This window comes from Perna viridis, chromosome 10, assembly GCF_037379345.1.
Source record: "Perna viridis isolate PV_CMFRI_1.1 ecotype Kerala chromosome 10, ASM3737934v1, whole genome shotgun sequence".
NCBI classification, from domain to species: domain Eukaryota; kingdom Metazoa; phylum Mollusca; class Bivalvia; order Mytilida; family Mytilidae; genus Perna; species Perna viridis.
In genome coordinates this window covers 17,258,441-17,270,707 of record NC_142454.1, presented here as the reverse complement: position 1 = coordinate 17,270,707, position 12,267 = coordinate 17,258,441, and the positions used below count along the sequence as shown (strand labels likewise).

Genomic DNA, 12,267 nt, shown 5'->3' with positions numbered 1-12,267 from the left:
GGTATTTTTAGTTGAATTGGTCGGGGCACTTTCCATACCAGATGTGAGTGAGCTAAGATTATCATCTGGGGACACCATATTCTTACAAGACAACAGAGTGTCCAATCTGCTGTCAGGTTCAGACCTTTTTATACTGGTCGACGTCCGAGTCAGGTATGAAAAATCGTAACTGAATACGACAAATCATTTTCTAATATTAGAAAATCAATTTCTTATATTAAAAAATCGTTTCTTGACATTAGAAATTCAATTGAATTTTTAATATTAAAAAAGTGTTTTGTGATAGTAGAAAGCTAATTTGTAATATTAGAAAATGAACTTGTAATATTAAAAAAATAATTTTTTAATATTAGAAAACACTTATTTTCTAATATTACAAATTCGTTTTCTAATATTACAAATTCAATTTCTAATATTATAAATTCATCTGCTAATATTAAAAATTCATTTTCTAATATTGCAAATTCCTGATTTAGTAATATTATAAAATATCATACATTTTGTAATATTACAAATTGAATTTGTAATATTAGAAAATGAATTTGTAATATTAGAACATCAGTCACATTTTTTAAATTTTACAAAATGATTTACTAATATTTTAAAAATCGTCATTGAATACGACAAATCCATTTTCTTATATTTAAAAAATCAATTTTGAATATTCAAAATAGTTTTTTTATATTAAAAAAGTGTTTTGTGATATAAAAAATCCAATTTGTAATATTAGAAAATGAATTTGTAATATTAAAAAATCATTTTTTAATAGAAAATGCTCATTTTTGTCCACTTTGGCTTGCCATAAAAATCGGCATTATAGTGATTTGGATACTGTAACGGTGAATTTGGTACAGGTACGGGTTACATATTTTGGGGTACCTACCATGGCAGTGTCTAAAATAGTGACAGGAATGGACGCACAATGTGGACTGGAACGATTATATGGGTGCATGTCTGTAGTTTCATTAATCTTCAAAATCATTCATTGGGAAAACCCATAGGAACTAGACATTATATCAGTGATAATCAGTTGAACTACAAAATTAACAAGGGCAAGAAAATAGTGTCCATATTATATAACTACTGCTCGTAATTGCACTTCTTTATTCATTACCCAACCTACAATTCATATAGAAAAGAACTAATTACTAAGCTTAAAAGTAATAATGAAAACTTTAACTCATTAACAGAAAACGAAATACAATTTGTTTTGAATAGCAGCTCAATAATAGTCCTCAAGGCTTTCATTGAATATATCAGTAAATGTCTAGACTATTAACTTTAAATTGTTGAGATAATGAGATATTAAGACACTCGGAATTCAAAATAATTAATACTAAACCCCAAATTATACTGTAATTATTTACAATCACTCTTTCTATGATGCCTATTTTTTTGCCCACATTTGAGTCACCACCGCGCAAGTTCCTACGTTAATCGAACTTTTATATCTTTCTCTTTTCTTTGTTGTTGTTGTCAGAAATTACATAGTTTGTTTCTATTATTTGTGTTATGACCATTTACTGTTAGTGTGTTAGAACAAATAAAAAAAATATATATATATATAAATATATAAATTCAACTGTGGACAACCGTTGTGGATAAGTCTTTGTGTATCAAATTTCTATACCATTGTTCAGAATAACATGTTACTTGGCTTTTGATCATGCCAAATTATAAGATAAATCCTGTAGTGATCAAGGTTTAACAATTAGTCAAAATTGAGGAGGGTTCTCATGATCAATTATTTCTGAACCTCCACAATTCCAAATCATGATCTCCATACGGGTATTTATGAAGGTGGTGAAATGAACACTTTGATAATTATCTTTGAAGGATTTGCAATACAGGATACAGCATGAAAAGAGAAACTACTTTTACATTCAATGGTATATTTTTTCTTAAATGATTTGGGGAATGCCTTAGTTCTTAACTTTATCTCTCCGGTCTTCATTTGTACAACAATTCTTTTGAATTCCTTACAAGGTTGAACTTATCAACGTATAGTTCCGTGTAGCCGATGTTCCAATGGAAAATTCCTTATAGATTATTTTATAAATAACATTCTTTTAGGAACATTTGTTATATTAGGTTTATTCTGTTAGGAACAAATATTACAAACAAATTTCCAAGGTACTAATATTCTGTAATATAATGGTATTTCTTCTTTTGGAACTTGTATTATGGAAGAACGTCTGCTGTGTGACAAACTATACTTATCAATATATCAGTAAAGCATTTTTAGTTTCAGTTTTAACCTGGAGCTGGAGTCAATAGAGAATATGCTTAAAGACCAATTTTGATGTTTTAATACCTTCTATTGCCAAATTCAAAAGTATAAAACTAGATGTAAAACAGTGAAGGCCTTTCAAATGATTGATTGATTGATTGTCCGATGGCACATATTTCATACTAGTCCGAAATGCTAAGCTGGATCTTTATTGTGCTAGCTGGCAGAAGCATATCAGACACATTATTCTAATTCCAAGCCAACCAGTCACCATTCTGAATTCACTTAAATACTACGTGTTTGGCGGAGGCACGGACATGGGAATATGCACTTTTATTCCTTTCCTGACCAATATCTGACTTATCAGTTTGACAAACATCAATCAGTAGAAAACTAAGCTAAGAAAGAATAATCAAGGGAACCAAGGTTATTAACAGTATACCTATAAAAACATCTCCATTAACCTAGTACATAGATTTGCAGCTAGTAACTATGTAAAGAATCATGCTGATATAACAAATAATATGGAAGAAGACACAGGGAGCACTGTTTAGAACAGATGAACAGCAGACTAACTTACACGACAAAAACAAGCAGCTCTCTGAAAAATCAAAGTACTCAAGTACTGAATCAATTCATATATCGTTTGAATTTTTACGCCTCAAATAATCCTCAAATTGCCAAAAAATATGGGATAAAAAAAAGTATGGGGATCGAATTCAAACGGATCTAAACACAAGCTCATTGCTGTAAATGGTTGATATTGAACTCCTTGTTTTATTTTCAAATTCACCATTCTGATTAGGTGGACATTTAAAAAACACACAACAAAATTCATAATGCATCGTAGCAGCACCAGTTTGGGTAATATTCAGGTTCGATATCCGTTTACATAGAACACCTTGATTAATGAACACAAAACACTCTGACATACTGCGTAATTGAACTACAAACTACTAGTTGGCCTTTCCTGGTTACTAAATTTTCAGGTCAAATTTGAATTTATCAACCTTCAGGTTGAAAATGTCTGTTAAATAATTTAATCATTGAAATAAACCATATTCTTAGATACATGTCCCTCACAACCAGCTACATTTCTCAGTTGATAAGCTTTATAGCGCAAGTGCTACAAGTTATTCCTTAGAAACCTACATATAATTGTCATAAAAAAGCGCTTAGTTTCTGGGTGCCTAGTTCCAGAGACATGAACATTAACATAAACACCAGTCTCAGAATGTGTTATTTCAACAATCATGTTTGGTGCAGGAAACATTAGCCACGCACTCTTTTAAGGCCCTGGAGCACCTACAGTTCTATCATCATAACCAGAGACAAAACCAAATAGAATTATTATTGCAAAATAAAAAGAAACACACCAGATCACAGACTGACAATTCCCACTGGTACTATTTTCCTGTCGTAGTGCAAGATAATTGCAGATGCTATAAGGCTTTACAAATCTAAAGGCTCTGGCGACTGCTATATCAATTCTGATCTTTGATCTAAATTAATAAAAAGGGGAGGGTATCATTCAAAATAAAATTAAAACCAATAAATAACAAACAATAATCAATATTTATTATTTTTTTTAAACAATACTGTGTACTTTCCTAGTACTTTCATTAAAAAAAATGACAAAACATCATTAGATAAAAATACATTTTTTTTTCTTTTTAAACTGGAAGACATAAATGAATAAATGAACATGTTGTTATTGGTACATACTTTCGGACCTACAGTAAGCCTAAAATATTCAAGAATTACCCCTACATGTTTTAATTTTGATGTGGAAAAAAATCACCAATGAAATGCAATTTAAAAAATATTTTCCAAGTAAGGCTTTATGACTATCTAAATAAAAAAAGGGAGTTTTCTCTTTAAACTGTAAGACTACTAATACATACAAAATCATTTACCTGGGTACATTATGACCAGTTGAAATGCAGCAATTTTCAAAAATTAAAGTCCAATTACAAAAAATGAAAGAAATACAAAGATGACATTAGAAAAGGTAGCAGTATGTTTGGGCAAATATTTACAACCGGGTAATTAAAATTTTGGGCACTGTTATCAGGTTATGTTTGCTTGGCATTTTGTTTAAAGTTCTGTTCACATTTGCAAGTATTTATAAAAAAAATTAATAAAGATTAAATGACTGTGGTTTGGTCATTGATTAATTGGCATTTTCCAATGTTTTTGTTTTATGTAAGACTTAATGACTTGCAAAGTTTTAACAGTTTTTTGCATGTTAAACTTAAGAACTAGTAGAATTATAGTTTTAAGTGATATTCATGAGGACACAAAAGTCATTCAAATGTCTTCTTGAAAATGATTCAAAAGTCACACTTAAAATTCTTTTAAATCATATAGTTATTCAAATGCAATGTAATTAAAAAAAATGTTTACTTCTCAATGTGCTGCTTATCTCACAGTAATAAAACCAGGGCTTACTAGTTAATAAAAGTTGTTTTCCAGTTTCTTCAAAAAAAAAAAAAAAAAAAAAAACCACTTGACAAATGAATGAAGAATGTATATAACCCACATGACTGATATCCAAAAAAGTGAATTCACAAAAATGAAATAATACAACTAGAAACAATATCAAAACTCTGAGACCTGAATGTGATATCAAAATGAACACCATAACACCGAAATTACCCACGTTCCGCACAATGATAGAAATCAATGCTTCATCACAACTGCACTTTTTATCTTAACTTTTCCTTTCTTCTTTGCCAATTTTTTCCTCAATTGTTCCCTGAATTCTTCCTCTTTCTTTTCTTCTTTCTCTTTAACATTTTTAAGAATCTTATGCCTGAGTTCAAACTCTTGTTGTTCTAGTTCCATCCTTCTTTTCCTTTTTAGTTCCTCCTTTTTATGTTTATCCTCTGCTTTCCTCCGAGCTTCAGCCTCTACCTGTCTTTTTCTCTCTTCTTCAAGTTCTATTTCTTTTCTTTCTAAGTCTTCCTTCACTTTGTCTGCCTAAAATAAAATAAACAGGAATTATTGTATCATTTGTTAATTTCATATTATAACTTTGTTCACTAAGGACAAAACAAAAAGTTTTTGTTTCCATCTAGTAAGAGAGTATAATTATTTTTTTTTGTATGTTTAAATGTGGAAACAATGCTGGTTGATCAGACAATCCAGAAAATAGAAAAGGAAAAAAATTTACTTTTTACATTTTTTGATGAGTTGTGTAGTTTTTAAGAATCTGTCTGAATTTGGACAATCTAATTAAAATTAGACCTATCAATTAATCCATTCAGTCATTGCATGTACGATCTATCAACACTCCATTCTACTTTCTGTTTAGATGACCTTTCCAGAATCCTGTTTTTTTCCTTTGAACAATGCCTCCAAAATCATGAAAGATGAATTCTGATTGGCTGATCAGTATGGCCATCTAAACAGAAAGTAAAATGGGGTGTTGTTAGATCCTTCATGCAGTGACTGAATGGAACAATTGATGGGTCTATTTTTAATTAGATTAGAATTTGGATATCTTATGTACGATCACTCATTTATAGTTTCTCAAAAATCATAACATACTTTCACTCTTTCAAACAGCTCTGTTAGCAGTCTTATAGATTCAAGTTTTCTCTCTGCTATAAGAAATTTCCTCTCTTCCAATGCTAACTTCAAGTGGTATTTTCTTTCATCCTCTTTTCTCCTTTTCTCTAATCTTTTCTGTCTTCTCTTTTCTTCTCTTTCTTTTTGTCTTAGCTGTTTCTTTTCTTGTTTTTCTGTTCTTTTTCTCTCTCTTTCTGCCTCCTCTGCTTCCTTTTTCAACCTGTTTTTTTTATAGAATTTAATATACAATAAATATGAGAAGTACAAAACAAAACAAATTAATGCTGATATTGGATCGTTGACTATCTGACTGATACTGTGAAATTTTATTGTGCGTGGGGAACCAATTTTCATGGCTTTCGTGGGTAGGCCAAACAAAGAAATTTGATTTCCAACGAAAAGGAGATAGATTTGTTAACTGAAACCTGAAAACAAGAATCCATGAACTTGTGTTTCCTCCCTAATCCACGAAAATTGATATCCATGAATTAAAGTACTTTCACAGTAGGCCAAAAGATTCTTTTGCATCACTCAAGCTTTCATCTGTGATAGTTTAATCAAAATGAATGGTTAAAGCCATGAAAACCAGTAACAAAACAAGAGAAGGAATGAAAGAAAACCGAACCATGAAACCCACATGAAAACAAACAACTGTGTTGAAGTACATACATTGTATGTAAAATGCCAGATATCCCTTTTCTGCAGGACAAAATTTCTATCATGGTTCAAGTGTGCAAAAATTTATATTTCACTTCTAGCTTGAAAAGACCCAAATAACATCACACAAGACGTCACAAAATGGGCACCAGCTGAAGGCAAATGAAACAGGGGAAGAGAACAACAGAGAGAAACCTGATGAAGGACATTGATTAGTGAGTTCAGGAGTATAGGAAAGACCTGCGGTGAAATGGAGAAAATCACCAAAGAATGAGATGCTCTGAGAGCCATCAACCAATTTTCCATGAACGAACTCAATGAGATCTCTGACTTTTTTTTTTATACATTTTAGGGTGATGTAGATCCTTATTATAGGCTTAGCTTGTATTATGTTATTGATGACAGCAGATTTTGCCACTTAAAATTGCCAATAAATTTAATTTTTTTAACATAATATGCAAAATTTAAGGGTGGAGCTCAAAATTCAAGAGTGGTGCTTGCTAATTCAAGGGTGAAGGATCTCAGCACTTAAACAGCCTTATTGTAATAGCTGATTCTAATTAGGTTGATGTTAGTAACAAAGAATACTTTACCTCTCCTCTTCTTTTTTCTTTTCTTCTGCCTCTCTTTCTTTTCTCACTTTTTCTTCCCTTTCTTTCTCCAGCTGTTGAAGTTTCCATCTTTCAATTCTTCTTTTCTTTATTGCCCTATCTGACAGATGCTTTGTTTTATCAAAGTCAATCTGCCAACAAAACAAAGCACATCATACGAAGATGATAATTAACTTCGAAATTAAAACTATGAGAATAATCTAATATATCTGTTGCAGAGCATTGTTTCTAGATTGTGTGCTGCTGCATACCATAAATTATCTTGATCATATACACTGTTGTGTTTGTAAATAAAATGAATGAGGTGAATATGTTTAGGAGGACATTTTTCAAAGAAATGTACCAAAAAATACTATAATAAAGCATATTTTTCAAGGAAATAAAGAAATTAAAGTTATTTGATTAAGAGTTAGCTATTGTGAGTCAGTCGATTTTACAGGAAACCAAGGATTTTTTAAGGATGGCCTAAACTGTATATATGAACTTGTATTATACAGGGAACCAATGGTTTTTTTTAAGGATTGCCTAAAATGTACCGGTATACACATGTATGTACATGTACTTCTACTAAAAGGTATTAAATACCAATATGATTTTAATAGTTTAATTATATGTACATCAAATACATAATTAATTAAAAGATAGATGTATATCCAATAGGCCAAAAAAATAATATGTCTATTTCCTGCTACCATACATACATGTACCCTAGTTTCTGCCTACCATTTACATTTTACAGCTATTTTGGTCAAAGCAAAGTTAGAGTCTAAATTGTTTCCCCATTAACTCAATGTAAAATGTTTTGGAAAAATATAGTAATTTCCCTACCTACCTACCCTTTTCTTTATTGCTGGTAACAGGAAACAAGACTATTATTTTTATGCCTTAGTTTTTGACATGTTGATAAAAAAAATAAATGTGAGTTTTCAGATTTCCAAATCGACCTTATTCTTTAATGTCGACTTGCCCTTTTTTTGTATATTTCCTTTGATAAAAACAGAGTGTTTGCCCAATTTAAACATGATAAAAAAATATGCAATGCATTGTATGACTACATGTATGAACCTACAAATACAATTTACCTTGGTATCCTTATTTTTACAAAACACACAATTTTTTGCCTTAGGACATTTGTGTTACTATATGTACCTTGACATTGGCTGTGTAAGCCTTATCATCTTCTCCAATGTAAAGAAATTTCATTCCTCTTAAAGCGTCCATTGCTTTCATGAAGCCAATATACTCCTTAAACTGAACAAATGCTTCAAAGGTCAAGTCTTGGCCAAAAGAGAAAGTCTGTATAGATGTAGCAGCAGCCATTTCTTTTCTATATGGGTCAAGCATAGGAATATCGACACAACGAATCTCTCCAAATCCTTCAAAAACTTTTCGTAGCACAATTTCACAAGGCTTGTCTTTATTTCTGCTATGATATGATGCAAACCATCGTGTAGGTAAATCTTTGAATTGTATTGTGTCAGGGCGTTCTCCGGGCTTCATTTCATTCATGTTTTTGGCATCTCTGAAGTAAGAATCCCAGTCATGCTTAAGAGGGAATGATATTTTGGCTTCTCCAGCTTTTACTTTCAAAGTATCTGGGAAACCACTAAGTTTGATTGTTTTGCCTTCTAATCTTTGTATTAAAGTTTTTATAAGTGACTTATTTTCAAGTTCACCTTCAAGTCGTATAAACTCTAGCGTACTTTTAATGATTTTCAACGTCAAAAATGCATCAGGTCTAACCATGTGCTTAATCTTTTCCATGACTTCCCAGTTTGAAATGGTCTTTCCAGCTTCCTTTAGCAATGGTAACTGTACACAGACATTTAGCTTGGCTATTGGTTTGAGGTACAATCCCTGAGATTTATGGAGGTCAATTGCTTCTGAGATGTCACTACATGCTGCTGTATTGCCTGCCATTTTTCTAGTTTTAAATGAGGTAGATGGAAAAATTTATCTTGCCATTTCTGTAGTTAAACCTGTATTAATGTATGTACCTACAAAAGATTTGAAATATAAATGTTACTGTATTAAACTGTGATTGGATACAAAATTTACATTGCACTTTTACTTTCAGCAACATTCATAGACCTTCGAAGATGCATTCATACATTTCTATTAAGTCAGGAATTTTTAGCTATTATGGTTGGCCTGAACTTTTACTACACTTTTTTGTGAAACAAAAAAAAAAGCAAAAACAATAAGATTACATAATCAACACAGGATGGAGATTCTTCAACTAACAAAAATTATATTAAAACAAAATTTGGGTACTACATGTACGTACAATGTACCATACATGTGCAAAGTATTTAGGACAAAAACAAGAGGCTCCCAGGAGCCTGAATCGCTCACCTGATTGAATTTTGCCTTTCAAAGGCAATAAATTTAACAAGAAGTTGTCCAACAATTTTGACTCAAGAATTCTTTGGTATGGACTTATCATAAGATCTTTTCAACAACTGAAAGTTTCTTTTAATCTATCAGTTTCCAAGATACTGACTGAAAACTGTTAAAACAAAAGTAATTTTTCCCCTTTCAAGGGCAATAACTCTTGCATTGTAAGTAAGAAGATCTCTGAAGGAAAAGTGTCCATATCAGAAAACTTGAAAGAAAGGTAGCAGACACAAAATTTTCCACCAGAATTATTTTAACTACCCTCAAATTCATGTCTGCTACTCTTCTACATGTATTCCAACAATAATAAGTTCCACCCACTCAGTGGGCCACTGTCAACTCCCAAGATTACACATGAAAAATGATTCAAAATGTCAACAAAATAGGGTCTCTTGAGCAAAATGATCAGAACTTCAACCAAAAATTTAATTTTTGCACTGAATATGGTATTAGCAATGAACATACAGAAAAATAAACCCAGAATTAGAAACACCTGCTTAGTTACTCATAAAAAGTCAGGTCCGGGGTAGACAAAAGAGGAAAGGAAAACTTTGACACGTTGAACAAATCAGTTTTCATGGTGCAGATACATTGTAACAATCCACAAGTTCATGATGACGACCAAAATAAAACTTTGTAGTGATGACTTCAATCTCGTAGCAACAGAAACCTGTTCCAAGAGCCTAATTGTAAGAAGTCTAGCGCAATACAAAAAGTCTGTGTAGTTATGGCAAGCTCTAGCATCACATATGAGTTGTGATATGAAAACTCCATACATAGGTGCTGAAGGGATGTTGCCAAAGAATTTGAGATAAAGGATACTACAGACACTGTGAAGTCAGCCTCATATCTTGACCTACACTTAGAAATCGATGGTAAAGGAAAACTATTGACCTCACAGTCACTTTACGACAAACGTGATGACTTTTCATTCAAAATTGTCAACTTTCCTTTCATCTGTGGCAACATCCCTTCAGCACCTGCATACAGAGTGTTCATATCACAATTCATACGTTATGCCAGAGCTTACCCAAACTACGCAGACTTTTTGTATCACACTAGAACAAATAGGCTTCTGGAACTGGGTTATGTTGCTACAAGATTGGAACTATCACTACAGAAGTTTTATGGTCATCATCTTTAACTCGTGGATTGTTATGGTGTATCTATCTGCACTATGAAAACTGATTTATTCAACGGTTCATAGTTTTCCTTTCCTCGTTTGTCTGCCCCGGACTTGACTTTTTATGAGCAACTCGGTGGGTGTTTCTAGAAAAGAAGAGGATGCTTACACTACCGGTGCTCCATGCTCCCAGTTTTTAGTGGGGTCCGAGTTGCTCATTTACTTTTGTTACTTTGTAAGTATGAATTTAGTTACTTATGTTCTTTGTTGTGTACATGTATGTCTGTTTTCCATGTCTGGTCTTTGTCCCTGGATTACATTCTTTTGATTACCGCTATAACCTTGGTTCCCTTGATTACTCTGCCACAGAAACAAAAGTCATCATGTTTGTCGTAAAATTTGGTTGACAGTTTTCCTTTACCATCAATCTCTAAGTGCAGATCAAGATATAAGGCTGACCTTACAATGTCTGAAGTATCCTTTATCTCAAGTTCTTTTGAGTAGATGCAATGTATCAAATCCATAAAACTAGGATTGTTTAATGATAATACATTATCAGCAGAAACTGAGATTAAAGGATCTAGCTTATCATTCTTTCTTTCAGATCAGATCAGCTACAAAGTCAGCCTCATAAGAATGAAGGGATAGGTCAGCAAGTAGAGAAGCACAATATGTTCCCATTGGAATGCTGATTGTTTGTTGAAAAATGTGTCTACCACCCTGAACAAATATGTTGTAGATAAAAAATTCCAGCATTTTGAAAACATCTTCTTCTGTATTTGGAAGATGATTTTGAATTATTTTTTACAAAGTATGAGGAATCTAACAAGAACAATATATTTGTATCTAGGTTGTACCAACTTTTTTGGAGAAACAAACATGTATAATGTTTTTGAGTTAGGATTTTAAATGAGTATATGTGAATAGAGATATACAGTGTTTAAAAATCACCGGTTTTAATGCTATTATATTCTGATAATAATCTTGAATTGAGAAGTTTTAAGTAGTGTTTACATGTGACATAAGATATTTCAATATCACCTGTTATTTACAGAACTGTGTAAAGACATTAAACAAAACTTAAATGTTCATTGCATATGAATAGAAGCGGTTGAAGGGCAGTGCTCCGCTGTACCTCTGAATATCAAACTTTTTGCATAGCACATTGTTCTGAGCCCAAACCCTCATATCAATATCCAAATAAAAAAAGGAAGATTGTAGGGTCAGAGGAAATTCGGAGTAACCCCCAAACCCAACATTAAATATCCAAATATGAGAGAGAAGGGTTGCTGGGTCAGAGAAAAACCTATGCCTAGTTTATTGTTGTCACGGAATGTTTCTTATCTGAAAAGTTTGGTTTTGTTTAGGATTTTATTATTTTTTTGTTTTTCATTATTTCAAAATTTCAAACAGATTCTGTTGACACACACGACACAGCTCATATTTTCAGAAAAAAGTTTCCCATATTGCATTTTTATACAAATAACAAGAAAAAAACAATCCTTCATACCTTTTCCAAAACTTGACTTTACGCTGGGAAAACCTGATGTTTCTCTCAATACAACCATATTGTAAACAAACGTCGATTTTTCGTTTACTTTCACTTTTGAAGCAAACTATTTATAGAACTATACCCGACCGGAAATCGAACTAACAGATAACTTAATTTGCAGTTT

General features: G+C 32.0%; 1 protein-coding gene across 1 annotated transcript; it reads right to left on the bottom strand.

Moving 5' to 3' along the window:
- Positions 1 to 4,714: 4,714 nt before the first annotated feature.
- Positions 4,715 to 12,236, bottom strand: LOC148604764 (A-kinase anchor protein 17A-like). Its single transcript, XM_088548342.1, has 5 exons — positions 12,102 to 12,236; positions 8,221 to 9,068; positions 7,054 to 7,202; positions 5,783 to 6,023; positions 4,715 to 5,212 (listed from the first exon to the last, which is right to left on the bottom strand). The coding sequence occupies exons 2-5, from the start codon at positions 8,989 to 8,991 to the stop codon at positions 4,913 to 4,915; spliced, it is 1,461 nt and encodes a 486-aa protein (XP_088404468.1). The 5' UTR covers positions 8,992 to 9,068; positions 12,102 to 12,236; the 3' UTR covers positions 4,715 to 4,912.
- Between the last annotated feature and the right edge of the window lie 31 nt (positions 12,237 to 12,267).

What these genes read in the sequence shown, in the direction of transcription:
- LOC148604764 (XM_088548342.1), bottom strand. Translation starts at nt 8,991, where the DNA reads ATGGCAGGCAATACAGCAGCATGTAGTGACATCTCAGAAGCAATTGAC. An exon ending in CTTACACAGCCAATGTCAAG is followed by an intron (nt 7,203 to 8,220) that starts GTACATATAGTA and finishes TTTTGTTGGCAG; the next exon opens with ATTGACTTTGATAAAACAAA. An exon ending in AGCTGTTTGAAAGAGTGAAA is followed by an intron (nt 5,213 to 5,782) that starts GTATGTTATGAT and finishes ATTTTATTTTAG; the next exon opens with GCAGACAAAGTGAAGGAAGA.